General features: G+C 45.9%; 1 protein-coding gene across 1 annotated transcript in view; it reads left to right on the top strand.

Moving 5' to 3' along the window:
• The window catches only part of afg2a (AFG2 AAA ATPase homolog A), a 101,525-nt gene that overhangs the window by 22,937 nt on the left and 62,892 nt on the right, over nucleotides 1–15,696 (top strand). Inside the window, exons 12-15 of the mRNA XM_070962538.1 lie at nucleotides 1,448–1,657; nucleotides 4,385–4,438; nucleotides 4,755–4,834; nucleotides 8,932–9,058. Coding sequence (XP_070818639.1) covers nucleotides 1,448–1,657; nucleotides 4,385–4,438; nucleotides 4,755–4,834; nucleotides 8,932–9,058 — 471 coding nt within the window. The remainder of the gene's footprint in view (nucleotides 1–1,447; nucleotides 1,658–4,384; nucleotides 4,439–4,754; nucleotides 4,835–8,931; nucleotides 9,059–15,696) is intronic.

A 15,696-nucleotide genomic window follows, 5' to 3' on the forward strand; every position in this document is an offset into this window, starting at 1 on the left:
GTTTGACATTTTTGCATTTGCTTTGTTACAGTTAGCCAACGTTCAAATTATTTGCAATAGTTTTTGGTGATCGACTAGTTGATTAACCTCTGAGCTTTCTCCTGGATAGCATACACCTCATTGTTAGCATTGTTAGCACTGCTGGCTGTCCTGCTTGATTTTCTCAGACTTTAGAGAGATGATGAGAAAACTGACCTTCATGTGTTTGAAAAAAGTCCAAGGACAGAGAAGTAATCTGATTACTGATGCACTGCATGTATTCACACACACGTTGCATTTCTCCCACTAACCTGGTTTCTGCCTGTACAGACAGAGCAAAGTGTGAGGAGAAAGAAAAGGATCAGAGGAGATAAGAAACAGAACGAGAGGGCCTGAATATAGATGAAAAAAGAGATAGAGGAGCGAGAAGGAGGGAGAGAAAGATGGAGGAGATGAAGAAGGGGAGGGAATAACGGATGGTTAATGAAGGGACAGGAAGGATGAGAGAGAGGTCTGAGAGGGTTTTGGATGAGGGCTTCTCTTCTTATCTACTTTATCTCCTCCGGCTGTTGGCTGCCGGACCCTCCCTCCCTCCCTCCACCCCCCCCCCCCCTCCATCTGTCAGACAGACAGCTGCTGGCTGACTCCCTCTGTTGTTGTTCACTCTGTCCCGAGTCTCCCGGCTTCAACCCTCACCCTCCGTCCCTCCGTCTCCTTCCAAATATGCTTTTACATTTCACTCCCGCCTCTCCCTCTCCCGACCCCGGCGTCCGTCTGGAAGAACTTGCGGTTCGCTGCGATTCGCCCGGCGGCGAAGTCACATGAGACGTCAGCGACGTCAGCGTGCAATCAGAGTGTCTTTGGTCCGTTGCATCTATTGTTGGTGATGTGTTTGTGCTTGATCTGCCACAGATTACAGCCGAGTTACAGCAACATATTAGAGCGCTGTTCATCACTTATTAGTCCTCCACTTTAATTCATGTGATGCATTCGGTTTGATTGCACGTTATTGTGTCATTGAACCGGATGTGAGTTAATTCAGCATTTTGATCAGATTCCAGACAGGTGGGACTCATCCAAAACATCTCCTCTGACTTTGTACTGCTTCTACCTCCTCTTTTACTTCTTCCACTACTACTGCTACTATGCAGTCTTCTTCTCCCTCTTCTTCATTTTTATCCTTTATTATTATTTCTAAAGGTTTTTAACCAGTGGTCATATGTGCATCATGGTCAAAATGATTCCTCATATCCTCATAAATCATGATAAATCACTTTAGGAAATGCTGTTTTCTTTCTTAGCACAAAAGCTGTGTGCTCAACTGGTCTTAAATTTCCCTTAAAAATGGATTTTGGTTAAATTTAAGTTAAATTAAATGCCAGGGTTTGTTATTACTGATCTGCTGTGTGTATTGTTTCCTCTCTTGTATTGTGACATGCGTTCTAAGTTCCCTGATTTTACCTTCCAGGTCCGCTGGTCAGATGTCGGCGGGATGGAGGAGGTGAAGCTGAAACTGAAGCAGGCTGTGGAGTGGCCTCTGAGGCACCCGGAGGCCTTCACCCGCATGGGGATCCAACCACCGAAAGGAGTCCTGCTCTATGGGCCCCCAGGCTGCTCCAAGACCATGATAGCCAAGGCCCTGGCTAACGAAAGCGGCCTCAACTTCCTGGCTGTTAAAGTGGGTATTAAAGTGATGTATTCCTTTTCTTTGTGTGGATTAGAGGATTTTTTTTTCTGGTGTGCAGTGAATGATGAGATCAAACTGAAGGAGGTGCTGGACAAAAGGGTGTTGAATTTCCTAGTTTTCATTCATGAATATGAACAAATAATGTATCACAGGTGTGCAACTTAGTGCCAAAACGCTGCATCATGACTCAATAAGAAACAATAAGAGAGTTAATCCAAATACTCACTCAGAGGAAGTGTGATTTGTTGGTTCAGTGTCATCCCACATGGGTCGCAGAGTTTTCAGCTCATACCAGAGGGAGAGTTGATGAGATGAAGGTGATGTGTGTAAAAACACTTCTCATCTGTCCATATGACGAGCAGAAGAAGATCAAATGTACCTTCTATCATTCTGTGTTACTTAACAGCAGAGAGGTTGAACCCCTAACGTACAGTTTTGCCCTTTTATTCCCCCTCGAGTAGCTTTAAATTTGGAAAAAATCATCATATTCCACCCTGACTGAGATTATCATCTACACTTCTTCACTGAGGGTTGAACGTTCAAACCCAAGGCTTCGTGTTTTTGTAGCTGGACCTTTCTATTAAAAGGAAATCTTCTGCATGTTTCCCCACAATTCAGTCTGACACATGTGGTATCTCTGGAAACTTTGAGATGTCCGCCACAATTTCAAATCACTTCCCCGGTTATGTAATGAGTGGCTGAGCGGTGAATCAGTGGTGCTTAAGAGTTTAACACACAGAAAATGAAATCATCCACGTGTTACTCGCTCAGTGTGTGAACGTGTCAAAGCGGCCGTGGAGACGCTTCTGGTCTCACTGCTCAGCTTCCTCTGCAGAAAGCTTCCCCGCCTGACCTCTGACCCCGCGTTTGTCCCCTCTCATTCATCACCCCGTCCTCTCTGCCACCCGTCCAGGCCTGCTCGACAGAGATTGATTGATCAGCTTGTTGGGTTTCTGATCAGTGAATATTTTGCGAAGCGGTTGCCATGCGAGACGCAAGGCTTCGACGGGATCGCAAGTGCGGGTGTGATTCGCAAGCTTGTTTTTGTTTGTTTAGCTTTATTTTGCAGGATAATGTAACGCAGGGACAAAATCGCAAAGGTGAAAGTTTTTCTTCAGCCTCCAGTTACACCTGCAGTCTGATCCAGAGCAGCTTCTCACCTTTTTATATGGCCACCCTCAGAGGAAAACAGACTGTCATTGTCATTTTCCACAAAATGGTTTTATTGTGAAGTCAATGCATGTCACTTCAGTGTCGCTTTATTAGTCCTGCATGGCGGATTTCAAAAGAAATGCATTAATATTTGCATGTTTGCAGACTGCAGAGAGGACTCAGAGGTGGACCTGGAATATTTTCGCTTTCACACATTGTTATTGAATTCTGCTTTGTGTCTGATACAAAGGTGATTTAAAAAAAAAAAAAAAAACTACAATCTTGTGCAGCTCTTCTCAAATTATCCGGAAGAGTATCTGCTTCATGAAACGGGTAAAAAACATCCTGTCCCTCCTGCACGAAGCCGCTTTCCAGCATCTGCAATAACAGTATCAGGTTTTTCCAGTGCAGCAGTTGCTTTGACATAGATACGTTATCCAGATTTAAATGTGGATACTTTAAGGCTCTGCCTGTTTCCTCTGTGTGAAAAAGCCCTATTATCATCTTGTCAATTTCAGTTTCCTCCCACTGCAGCCACTCAGACACACTCACATCCGCAGACGTGCACACACACACACACACACATACACACACACACACACACACACACACACACACACACACACACACACACACACACACACACACACACACACACACACACACACACACACACAAACAGCTCGTATCTCTGCGCTGTCAATGGTTTCAAAGCTCACCGTGTCCAGCCTTTGGCTCTGCCACAGAGAGGGAACCTGGGATTAATGAGTCAACCTCCACACTTACTGCAAGAGACAAAAGGGCTGGGAGTTAAGTGTCGTCTCCTCCGTCAGCCCGGAGGTGTTGAAAGGGTGGATTGCAGGGGAGGAAGTTCTTGTGAGGGCTGAGTGGATGTTTATCTGCATGTGAGCGAGGGAGAGAGGAGGCATGAAAGGACTGAAGGAGAGCTAGAGGGACGGGTCAGTTAGTAGTAGTAGTATTAGTAGTAGTAGAAGCACTAGTAGTTCAAATGTGTTTACTTGATGAGCAGCAGCAGTGCTAATAACAGCAGTCACAGCAGCTCTTGCAGTACTATTGTACTATCAGTGCTGGGGAAGGTAGTGGTAGCAAACATGGTACTGCAGTGTTCACACAGCAGGAAATCTCTGTATTTGCCAGCTGAACCGCAGATGTTAGACAAACGTAATCCAGTACACAGTGTACAGTACAGTCAGCATTGAGATGTGCAATTACACCACACACACCCTGCTGTCCTTCATGACGTTCTCCCGCCGCGTTATCGCTGTTTCACAGCGTTCCTCTTTTTAATCTCCAGAAGACGCCGCAGAACAGCAGCTGCCTCTGCTCTTTCACAATGCTGCCTCTCAGCTTAAAAGCGTCCACGAACGCAGCGCGCCCAGGTGACGCCTCGCAAAACGCGACGGCGATTAGCCGCGAGCGCCCTCAGGAAGCACGCACGCAGCTCGATGCGCTGTTGTTTCAGCAGTTGAGATGCAACACCTCATCATCTCTAGTTGTCAGCATGTCAAATTCTAGACCGCTTACATTCTGTTTAAACTTTTTCAGGGTCCTGAATTACTGAGCAAGTATGTTGGAGAGTCTGAAAGAGCCGTGAGAGAGGTACGTTCATTAGCTTCCCATACCTGATCATTACAGTCAAAGGTTTACAACGCTTTGTATCAACAAACCGTTTTCCTTATGTTGACAGCAAAGTTACGCAAGCCGACATTCTTTCAGGGCCGCCCTCCATCCAAACTAAAGTGTTGTGCCTCTGCAAATATTTTTAGTGGTTGTTACAATAAACAGATGACCTGAGATGAAATTTATGGCATTATTGAACGCTGTATTTCCTGTGTATGTTTGTGCTCAGAGTGATTCATTGGGCCTGCTAAAGATTTGTCCTGTTTTCCTCTCCTATTGTTGCCAACACCTGCAGGTGTTTCGGAAGGCGAGGGCCGTCGCTCCCGCCATCGTCTTCTTTGATGAGATCGACGCTCTCGCCAGTGAGAGAGGAAGGTACAGTGTGTTGCTTTTCTTAGCGCCGTAGAAAGAGGGCTGGCATTAGGAGAAGGCTGCAAAGAGAAATGAAAGTTCCTGCCCGCATCATGAGCTCCTCGGGTTATTGTTCGCTGTTGACCGCTGCTACTGTCCGCTGTTTACTATTTCCAGCACTGTGGTCATTCATTGTCCAGCGATGACAAATGCGCAGTCATCGCCGCGGTCTGCTTTAATTTGCCGTCCCTCACCCGTGTCCCAGCTTGGCTCACAAAGGCTCACTTATGAATGGATGGAGCAAACATCCCAAAAAGTCTGCATGACTGCTCTGTCAAAGCCAGCCACTCACTTCCCGCGGCGTCCTCTCAGACTTTTGCGGCTTTTCGCTACCGGCGAGCACAGAACATAGTCTTGTCCGGAGGCGCTTTAGTGTGATGGCACTGGGAACATCTGTGGCTTAAAGGAAAGAGGACGGGGGGCGGACAGAGGACACAGACCGGAGGCGCACAAACACTTCATTGTGCCCGTCCACGGCAGATGGGGAAGGCCAAATATGCAGCATGCTTCCTGGTAAACCAGTCGATGAAACTAAATGTTGGAGGAAGGAGCACAGAGAGGCCAACAGGCCGACTCTTAAACCTTTCTGTGCAGGCCCACAGTCACATGCATCAAACACTGCACAGCGTCTGAGACGTTAAAGGGCCTCTGATCGTGAAATGCAGATGACCGCAACAGAAACATTTTCTAGAGTGTTCCAACATTTCCTCAGTGCAGCTGAAATCTCATCACGACATTTGATGCTTTCTCTCATCAGCTTCATTGATCTTTTGTAAATATGTGCTTATTCTGAATTTGATGCAGCAACACGTTGGAAACACGTTGGGACAGGAGCAAATAAAGACTGGGAAAGATGTGGAACGCTCCAGAAACACCTGTTTGGAACGTTCCACGGGTAAACAGGCTCGCTGGTAACAGTGTATCATGATTGGGTATGAAAGGGGCGTCCTGGAAAGGCTCAGCCGAGGATGGAGCGAGGTTCACCACTTTGTGAACACATGATTGGATGAAGGAGATTAACACATGAGCTCAGGAACTCTTCATAAATCCGTTTGCGTCCTTTTTTTCATAGAATATGTTTTTCTGAAGGAACCTGGAACTTTTTGTACCTTTAGTTTGGCGCAGTCTTGACTCACTTCCAGCACTCAGGATACGACTCCTGGCAACTCGTCTTCATCAATCAAGTTTTTACCACTGACAGGCTCTCTCTGTTTTTTCAGTATGGTCGGGCCCCCCCCCCCTTATCTTGATGTTCAATTTCGCGAGTGCACTTGGATTCTCCACCCAGCTGCAGCCGGCTTTCACCAGTAATGCAGTTACAGCGTGAGAGTCTGTCAGCTGGCTGCGATGGACGCGGGGCTGGACCCGCGCCTGGAGGCCATTTTAAAAATGCACTTAGCGCTGATCTATAAAGGTTATTTATTGGTCTTCACTTCCTGCCATGTTTAATCAATGAAGTGGCTCACGCACACCGGCAAGAATTCAAAACTGTTGACACAACCAGACAGCCTCTGCAGTGCCGTGAATGTGTGTGTGGTTTTTTTTTTCCTCTCGAGGCAGGAGATGAGAAGCACCTGTAAATCTGTCAGCCTACCTGCCACGAGTCCAAACCGGTGGAATGAAATGAAGAAGACAGAGAGAAGACAGGAAGAGAGGCAAACCAGGGTAGACAAACACAGACAGCGAATGTTTGATAGAGGCAGAGATCGACAGATGAGACAAAGACAAAAAAGTCACCGACTGGAACAGAAATGAAGTGACAGAACCCTCGTTTTCTTTCTCCCCTGTCCTCCACAGTGCTGACATCGTCTCTCCTTTTGTCTCTGCCTCTGTTACACCACTTTCCCTCACCACCGAACGTCCTCTCTGCAACATTTTTCACTCATATTCCATTTCTCGTACTCCACTTCACCACTCTCTCCTCCTTTCCCTAAACCTCTCGCCTCCTTCCTTTTCTCCCCTCTATCTCCCCTCACCCAAACTTTCTCTCTCTGTCTCCCTCTCCCTCCCTCCCTCCCTCCCTCCCTCCCTCTCGCTCTTTCTCTCCCTACATATCTCAGTGACAGAGCTCCTTTGTGTTCCTCTGCAGCCTTGTCTCTGCTAATGACGTCTGGCACTTCCGCTGGCCCTGTCAACAGAGACTGTGTGTGTGTGTGTGTGTGTGTGTGTGTGTGTGTGTGTGTGTGTGTGTGTGTGTGTGTGTGTGTGTGTGTGTGTGTGTGTGTGTGTGTGTGTGTGTGTGAAGAGTGGCTGTCTGCACTGCGCTATGGAAAATAACCACCTTGTTCTGCAGTGACTAACACATTGATGAGTTTCTTAAAGGATGAAGCTGCTGATATTCTATATTATATTTGTCTCACTGTCAACAAATCCGTCTTACGGTGTTACTCATGCAGCCAAGGCCTGATAGATCTTCCTCCTCTGTGCCACAGAGCTCCACTGTTGTCCAAAAACTATTAAAAACACATCAGTGAGACACTGGCTGACATGTTCCTTCATTGTATGAGCACACACAGTAGTTTATGTTGAGTTAATCCCACATGCATGGCCCAAATACTCACTAGTGCATCAAATGTGGATTAATCCGCATCTGAAAATAGTCCCAATCAAATGCGCCGTTTACCCCTGCTTGAGTAACATTAGCTGAAATCCTCAGTGCCCAGCTGTTTGAAATTATTTGGCCTCTTTAGAAAAAATGAACCATGAAAGGGGCCACACTCAGTAATTTGAGTCTTCTCTATCACATTGAGTCCGTGGGGACACAGTTTGAATCCCAGTAACGACGATGACAGTGACAGGGATTTCAGATTCCCTAAATCTGAGAGTTCAGGGGATGTTTTAGTGTGAAACCTCCAGGTTTGCATTGCAGTCTGCACGGGTGGAGACGGACAATTTTGGGAAAGATTATGCAGACACCGGTGTTTGGCTTCCTGAGCGGGGCTTGTCAGTCACGTCGCACCCTATCACATGACCCTTTTCTGCAAAAGTTTTACCCTGTATATATCTATTAGCCTTCACTACCAGCAGTCAATTCAACATGGATAGTGAATTACAGGTGTTGCTACCTTGTTAGCATTGCTAGCAGCTGTCATGCAGTTAGTCTTTTCATGTTTATCATGCTACTACTACCAGCACACGCATGCACAGTGTGTCTACTGGATAAACAGCACACCGTCAGTCCTGCAGTGCTCAGAAGGGTTGTCTCATTATGTGCCAGTTGTCAAAAATCAGGTTTGATTTCATGCAAATCTTAAGAATTCTGACTAATATTGCACGCTCAGTATCTCATGCTGATCTTGGAGTATGGAAACCTGGGTGGGATGAACTTCGGCAGAGCATTTGCAAGTCCAAACAAGGTGACATATTTGTTAACTTTGTCTAAAGGAAGGCTGCTTTATTTGAGAGGGATGACGTGCTTTCTGGTGCCTTGTTTTGAGTTGCAGTTCAGTAGGACGTCATTGGCAGGAAAGCTCACTCCTGCTGCCAAAGCCTCTTCTTTTTTCAAATGAAGAAGAATTGCTCTAATGAAAGGACCTGCTATCAGAGTGTCAGTGAAACTATTCAAGAGTTCCCTACAGGTATTCAAGAACTGGATGACTCGCTTCAGTACGTAATCCGGCAAATATCGGTGATCAATGAGAGAAGCTTGAGCCGTGTGTCATATTGGACTCCTGAGAGCACTAACTTTCATGCTGCTGCATATTTGTATCATCCATGCACTCAATCATCCCTCACACATTCATTTCCATTCTCTCTCTTTCCTTCCATTGTTCCACTTGTCTCCTTGCTGTCCATAGTTCGTCTTTCCACCTGTCTTCCCTTCATTTCTTTTTGGTCCACGGTGTCTTTCCCCCCACCTGTCCGTCCATTCATCATCTATTTATAATTCGTCACTTCACACTGTGGATAATTCCCTTTTTTCTGGGTCTCTGGCTCTGAATTTGCGTCCCTTTCCCTCTCCATCGTCCATCCTTTCATTCAATCGTCCGTCCACATGTCAGTCTCATCCTTGTTTCGATCCTGTCCCCTCATCTGTCTTATGTTCTCGTTCACCCGTCCAGCTCCTCGGGCTCCGGTGGCGTAGGCGACCGGGTCCTGGCTCAGCTCCTGACAGAGATGGACGGCATCGAGCAGCTCCGAGACGTCACTGTGCTGGCCGCCACCAACCGGCCCGACATGATCGATAAGGTAAAGAGACGCTGGCTGTCTTTATCTCCCCTTCCTCCTCTTTGGTGTGTGATTGATGAGGTTGAGGGGATGTTGTGTGTTTGTCTCTCTTGTCTCCTCCTTTCCCTCCCTGCCTCTGTTGTACATGATGGATAAGGTTAAAGGTTGCTCGCTCAGGTCTGTCTTCCTCGGTTCCCCTTTCTGATGCTGTCAGTGGTTGTTTTGGTGCAGCTGGATTAGATGCGAGAGCACTACAGCTTGTTTGGTTTCGGGTCCATTTGTTTTAAACATGTTTGGAGTGGTTTAGTCTACCAAGAGCTTAAGCTCATGTCATTTAGTTTGTTTGGCTAAATGGCACCAAATAACTTTCTGTCCTCCTCCAAGAGATCAAATGGTGATGACTGCAAAGGAAAAGGAAGTGAAAACACTGAATGTTTATGGGTCTACAGATATGGTTGTTTTCATTTGAGGTGCAGTGGAGTCAATAGATTAGTTTGGATTTTATCCAGAACTCCATCAAAGGTAAAGAACGACAGAGAGTGCCAGTGAGTCGATTATGCTTGATGGGAATAAGTTTGTTGGTAGCTGCTGCTGCCTTCACATCCTCTAAACTGAAGTTGATTCTTTTGATAGCCGCTTTCATTTTGCAGCTCGTTCACAATTTGCAAAACACCTGCATTTGCTAAACTCTGACACCGACAAGCCTGCTATCTAACATTGCATCTCCTTTCCATCTTCTTTAGCCATGCTAGTGGCTCTAGGGATGGTCTTTGGTCCAGACTGAAACAGGTTTCCTTCAGTCAAAATATCAGTTTGCGCAGTCGTTTGGTTAATGAGTAAATACCTACTTCTAAGGTGACTAAACTAAGGTGAACATGGTGAACTAAGAAGGTATTTTTAGCATTAGCATTTTCACTGTGAACATGCTAGCCTGCTGATGTTAGCATGCAGCTCAAACGTTCGCAGAGCTGCCAACATGGCATTACACTCAGTCTTGTTTATTCCATCCATCCATCCATTTTCTATACCGCCTATCCCTTTCGGGGTTGCGGGGGGGCTGGAGCCTATCCCAGCTGTCAGTCATCGGCTAACTTGTGAAAGCGAGGTGTAAAAGTTAGAAGGCTGCACCTGTTATTCAGTGCGTCACATTCATTCATTCATTTAAAGAACATTTCACATGTCGTAGCTACAGGCTGCAGCAGTCATTAGCCTCAAGCCAGAGAGTAACTGCAGCACAGGGACACAGTTTCCCTTCAGGTGCAGTGAATTTAAAGCTACAGGTGGCAGTAATACATCCATCTTCCTTTCTTTTTCCCTCCACGACAATTTGAGAAAATGAAGATGCTATTATCAGTCTTTTTATTCCTCAGCCCCCCCCACCCCCCACCCCCCATTTTCTATTTGTCTACCCTTTCATCCCTCTACCCTTCCTCTTCCCATCGACAAAAGCTTTCTTTGGTCTCTTATCCACCCATCTCCGTCCTAATGAAATTTCCTGAGTGCTGATCAAAGACGGAGTCTGGGCCTTGTCAGAGAGGATACAGGAAAGGAGAATGTCGCAGGGCTTCTTTACCTCCTGTCTGTCTTTCCTCCATTTTTCTGTGCTTAGCTTACTTTAAGTATGCTTTGATATCTGTCAGGAAGCCTTGATTATCCCTCATTACAAGATAACAATCCTAACATTTGGGAAATTGGAGTTGTCTGTGTAACTTTGGTAAGACTCAAAGTTTTTGGGATGATTTCTGTTAAAGTTTTTGAGGAAACTTTCAGAAGCTTAAGTAATAAACTGTGAACTCCTCATTGCAAATCCATCAACACTTCGAGATACTCCTCGGAGAAATCCTCCACACACAAATGTAGGGTAACCCCCTCCCCAGACCCTCCACCCCCACCCCATTTCTAGCCCACTTGTGGAGAATTGATCCATCGCTGTGGTGGAGGAATGACAGCAACTTCCTCCGCCTCTGCAACTGGTTGCCATCTCATTTCAAACTCCATTAGCATTGTGGCAGCTAAGGAACAGCCTGTGTGTGTGTGTGTGTGTGTGTGTGTGTGTGTGTGTGTGTGTGTGTGTGTGTGTGTGTGTGTGTGTGTGTGTGTGTGTGTGTGTGTTTGTGTGTTTGTGTGTGTGTGTGTGAGGGAAAAAGATGCATGAAGAGAAGAAGAGAGAGAGAAAGAAACTCTTATAACAGTAGGTAGGGGGTCGAGCCCCCGGGTGGACAGATGGGAAACCCCAGGCGTCCTTCCACAAGCTGGCCTCCCTCTCAGGAAGTGGTCTCCCGCCCGGGCAGCTGAGAAATCAGATTACCTCCTCCTCCCCGCACCCCCCACGGGGCGAGTGTGTGTGTGTTTAGCAAAGTTCAAGTCATTTGAATGAGGAACCTATGAAATACATTTGTAAAGGAAGCTACCAAATGGACAGATAGTCCCCCCCCCCCGCGGGTTTAGCACCCTACCCGCCTTCAACGCCCCTTTGCCACCACTGACGCTGACTGTCAGTTCACACCGGAGATGGGCGTATTTCCATACCAATGGCAGGATATGATGGGACAAATGAAGATTAATGGGACGCTCGGGTGTCAATGAAGTCATTGTCGACTCTTGGTGTGGCGGAGGAGGCTCCTGGGGGCCTCAGCTGTTTGATGGGCAGAGTGGGAGGCATGGAGGGAGGAAGAGATGGGAGAAAGTGGCGTCTATGGTTTGAAAGGAGCAGGCCTGGTGTCCATCTTTCAGCCCGGCTGTTTCGGGAAACTCTCGTGTGGCTCACAATGCTTTTATGGGACAGACTGAGTGAGGTAAAACTGGACCTCTGTGACATTTAGGAAGCTTTTTAGCAAGAATGTGAAGTTTACATGAAATGTCAGACATTGTCCTTATCATAATCTGTAGTCCAAATGCATTATTTTCAAGCCAGCTGTACTTAAAACATGTTGTTGAAGTTATTGTTTTGCGTGCCTGATGAGGAATGAAGAATCAGAATATCAATTTCTGAATAAACACAACACCAGAACTGCTTGAGCTGGTACTTTATGTTGTGTTGAACGCACACTCGATCTAAAACAGCTAAAACGATCTTGACACTCAGTAGTAAATGTTCTTTTTACCATTTATCAAAGCACTTCTAGGACTTCTCGTTCGTGTTTTATTTCGGTGGGAAAGCTCTTAGTGTCTTTGTGTTGGCTCTGTACGAAACGTGTCTCCAGACTCTGCAGCGCTTTTAACGGCAAACTAAAGAGTTGGAATAATACTGAAGCTTAACTTTTAGGACCAAGACATCCTGTCCCTTTGCAGCTTCCTGTGGCTTTTGTTTATTTCACCAGTGACAAACATGACCAGCTACGCAACAACTTACGCACATAATGTGACTAATTCAGTTGAATCACATCCTAACAAATGCATAAAAGAAGATAATAGTTTTCACACAATCACACAAAGTCCCTCTGCTTCCTCTCGCCTTTATGTCACAGCAGTGATAAAGGAAATTATTATTCGCAGCTGCAGACCAACCAGAATAATCACTTCTTGTGCCAAACGTGCTCACACATCAGCCTCTTAAAAGCATCGTCTGCTGCTGGATGTCTAATGGCATAAAGTCGTGCAGCCCCTCGCCACCACCTTAAAAAAACTTCTTACACTTCCTCTTTGTATTGCACCAATCAGCCAAGCCCACCTCTGACCCAGCGAGTCTAGGCTGTGGTGATTGATTAGCACCACCAGGAATATTTATCCAGCCTGGTCAGGAGGAAGAGCCGCCTGTCACTGTGTTTGTCCAGCCGCTACACACACACACACACGCCCAAACAAGATGGCCTGTTTGCCATTTGTAGCTGTCTAAAAGTGCATTTTGACTTTCCTCCGTCGGTTTGTTGGCGCTGTGTTTGTGCCGCTGGTTTGGTGTTTCACTGACTCGCTTATTTGTTTATCCCAATGCATGCTGGGTTTCAGCCGTGCTATCAGGAGTGCTTACAGTGGAGAAGATTACTAGCAGATGGGTCTTTGTTTGGGACCAGAAGTTCCCAACTGGGCTCTTATCAGATCAAGGGGTGAAAAGAAAACAGAGGCAGTAGAATTAGGGTTGAAAGGACAGTACTTCTGTCCTGATAGGAGCAATTAACATGGCTGCATTTCACAGCTGTCGATGGATGAAGCTGGAAACTGGATTTGTCTGACGGACAGTCCAAATATATTCAGTTTGCAGTAAAGACATGGATAGGAAGGCAGTTTAAGAAGCTGGATTTAGGGAGAGAAAGCTTCTTAGCCATGCTAGTGGAGTGACTGGAGAGATGGAAGTGTCTGATTGCATCAGCAAGTGCTAGCATGCTAACACGCTAAACAAATATGGTGAGTGGAGTTAACATCATACCTGCCTAACATTAACATGTAAGCCTCCTTTTTGTGAACTTGCTGATGTTAGCATGTAGCTCAAGCCCAGCCTGACAATAGCTGCTAGCTTGGCTGTAGACTCGTGCTCTTCCTCCTGAATAAATGCTAACAAGCGGTTGTTACTGGGTTGAAAATATCTGTTTAGCAGCTTCACCTTCTGGAACTTTCAGCTGCATTTTGTTTTCCTCACTGATGAAGGAGGCCACATCTGAAAGATGCTAAAAATTAGGAAGATTGTAGTCAGTTACTTGACTGATGAATCTACGAATGGTTTTATGTTTTTCTTTGTTTTCAACCATTTTATTGGTTAAGTTTAATTTAGCAAACATTTCTCATCCATCGCAGTGATCTGAACGAAATCTCATGGGATTCACAAACATCCTCTTTAAGATATCCCCCCTCTCAGCCACTGACAATATTTCTATTGTATAAATATAAATGTTAAACTATAACTGCGCAGATGAATCACAGCACGCCCGTTTGCACATTTCCTCCAGCGTTACGTACCCGTTTCACTCGCTGTGTTGTGGGTGAAATTGTGCCAGATTGCTGTTTGAGTCACCTAACAGCTCCTCAGGCGTGTTACTGTGCTGGAATAATGACAGCAAATAAATGGCTGAAATACTTCCCTTCATGAGAATATGCTTTGCCAGATTTTTGCCATAAAACACTGAGGTTAGCTTCGCTCTAATTATATGATGCTCAGACTGACTGCGAGCACAGAAATCAAGCCGGTTCTCCGCTGGCCTGTAACATGTCCCAGCGTGGTTTGAAGGATGTAAAGATCATTTTCTAGAATACAAAGCATTCCACTGCATTTATTTGTCATAAAGTTGTTTTTGTTTTGATGTCTCATCCTCCAGCAGCGTAGCTCGTTAACCGCCGGACCAGAAAGCCTTTTCTCTCCGCTCATGTTCTCTATTAGGCTCTCTCCCCCTCCACGTTCGAGGCTCCTCCCTCTGAGATCAGCCCCTCTTCTGTAGTGTGGCTTCTGAACAGGAGATGGTGCCAAACTTGACACGGGTCACTTCTTGACAATTATGTTCAATACTGGCAATTGCTGCAGGTTAGAACCTCTCCAGAGTTCATACAAAAGGCTGGAAAAAAGGCTCAAACCTGCCAAAATGTTGCTTAATGGACAAAGTAAGAAAGGTCTGCAGTTAGGGCTTCAGTTCCCACTGAGGGCAGAGTAAGATCTGCTTTCTTAGATTAAAGTCATGGCTGAATGTCAGATAAAGTCCACTTTCTTTGTGGCTGGCAACAGCAGGAAACACGTCACACTGATTGCATTGTTACCACACAGAAACAGGCTGAAAAGCTGGCTTTAATCTGCAGTAACTGTCGTATGATTTAATATTTTCTTGTATTGGATTATGGTACTTTGTGCAACTCCAGGTCTTTACGTTGCCTCTCTAAATTTAGCAGTAATTTAGCTGTTCCATCCATTTTTTGTCACTCACTGAAACGCGGCTCTGCGGCGTGATGTATGGCACTGAAACACGAGGCCTTGTGAGATATTTTATGAGCCTTCACGGCCTTGTGGTGTTGCGTCCATACTTCCAGTAACACAAGCTGGCGTTGTAATTGTGCAACATGTGACTATTTCATGGTCACGATTTATGATTGTAAGTCACGCTTGTTTTCACAGAGTCAGTCCAAGACCCACAAAATCCACCGTTTATATCTATTAACTGGACTCTCCCGCTGTACTGCGTGAAGTCGCTCACATGACTGCAGCGTGTCTGGCTCCGTGTCTTCCTCCTAACAAGCAGGTTCATGTCGACGAAGGTGCATTAATTCATAAAGTCCCTCTGCGGCCTGCTGGGCTTTCGCGGGAGTCGTGCAAAGTAAATACCTGACATCAGGCCAGTTCGAGCAGCCTGAACATCTGCCAGCGTTTTCCGAGCCAGTCTGGACGTTGCTAATTGTAATCACAGGCGAATTCCAGCAGACTGTAATTAGTGGGCCACTTTATAAGTATTCAGGCATTAGCTAAGTGTAGCTTTGATTTTTTTCTTCCTCCCTCTCTCTCTTGCATTCAGCTCTCACATCACTGCCTCTGTGTGTGTTTGTTTATGGCTTTTCATTCATGTATGCTTGCATGCTGGTGTCCCCGATCTTAATCAGCGGTGTTTTGCGAGTGATTAATGCGTTTGTTATCACCTGCCCGGTGAACCTGAATGGTGGGGTTTCCCGCCTCGTGACTGTTGAGACAGTGTCGAATAAGTTTTAAATCACACAAAAGCAAGTTGTCTTAACTCTCCTCTCTCTCTCAC

The sequence above is a fragment of the Chaetodon trifascialis genome, chromosome 5 (genome assembly GCF_039877785.1).
Source record: "Chaetodon trifascialis isolate fChaTrf1 chromosome 5, fChaTrf1.hap1, whole genome shotgun sequence".
Lineage (NCBI taxonomy): Eukaryota > Metazoa > Chordata > Actinopteri > Chaetodontiformes > Chaetodontidae > Chaetodon > Chaetodon trifascialis.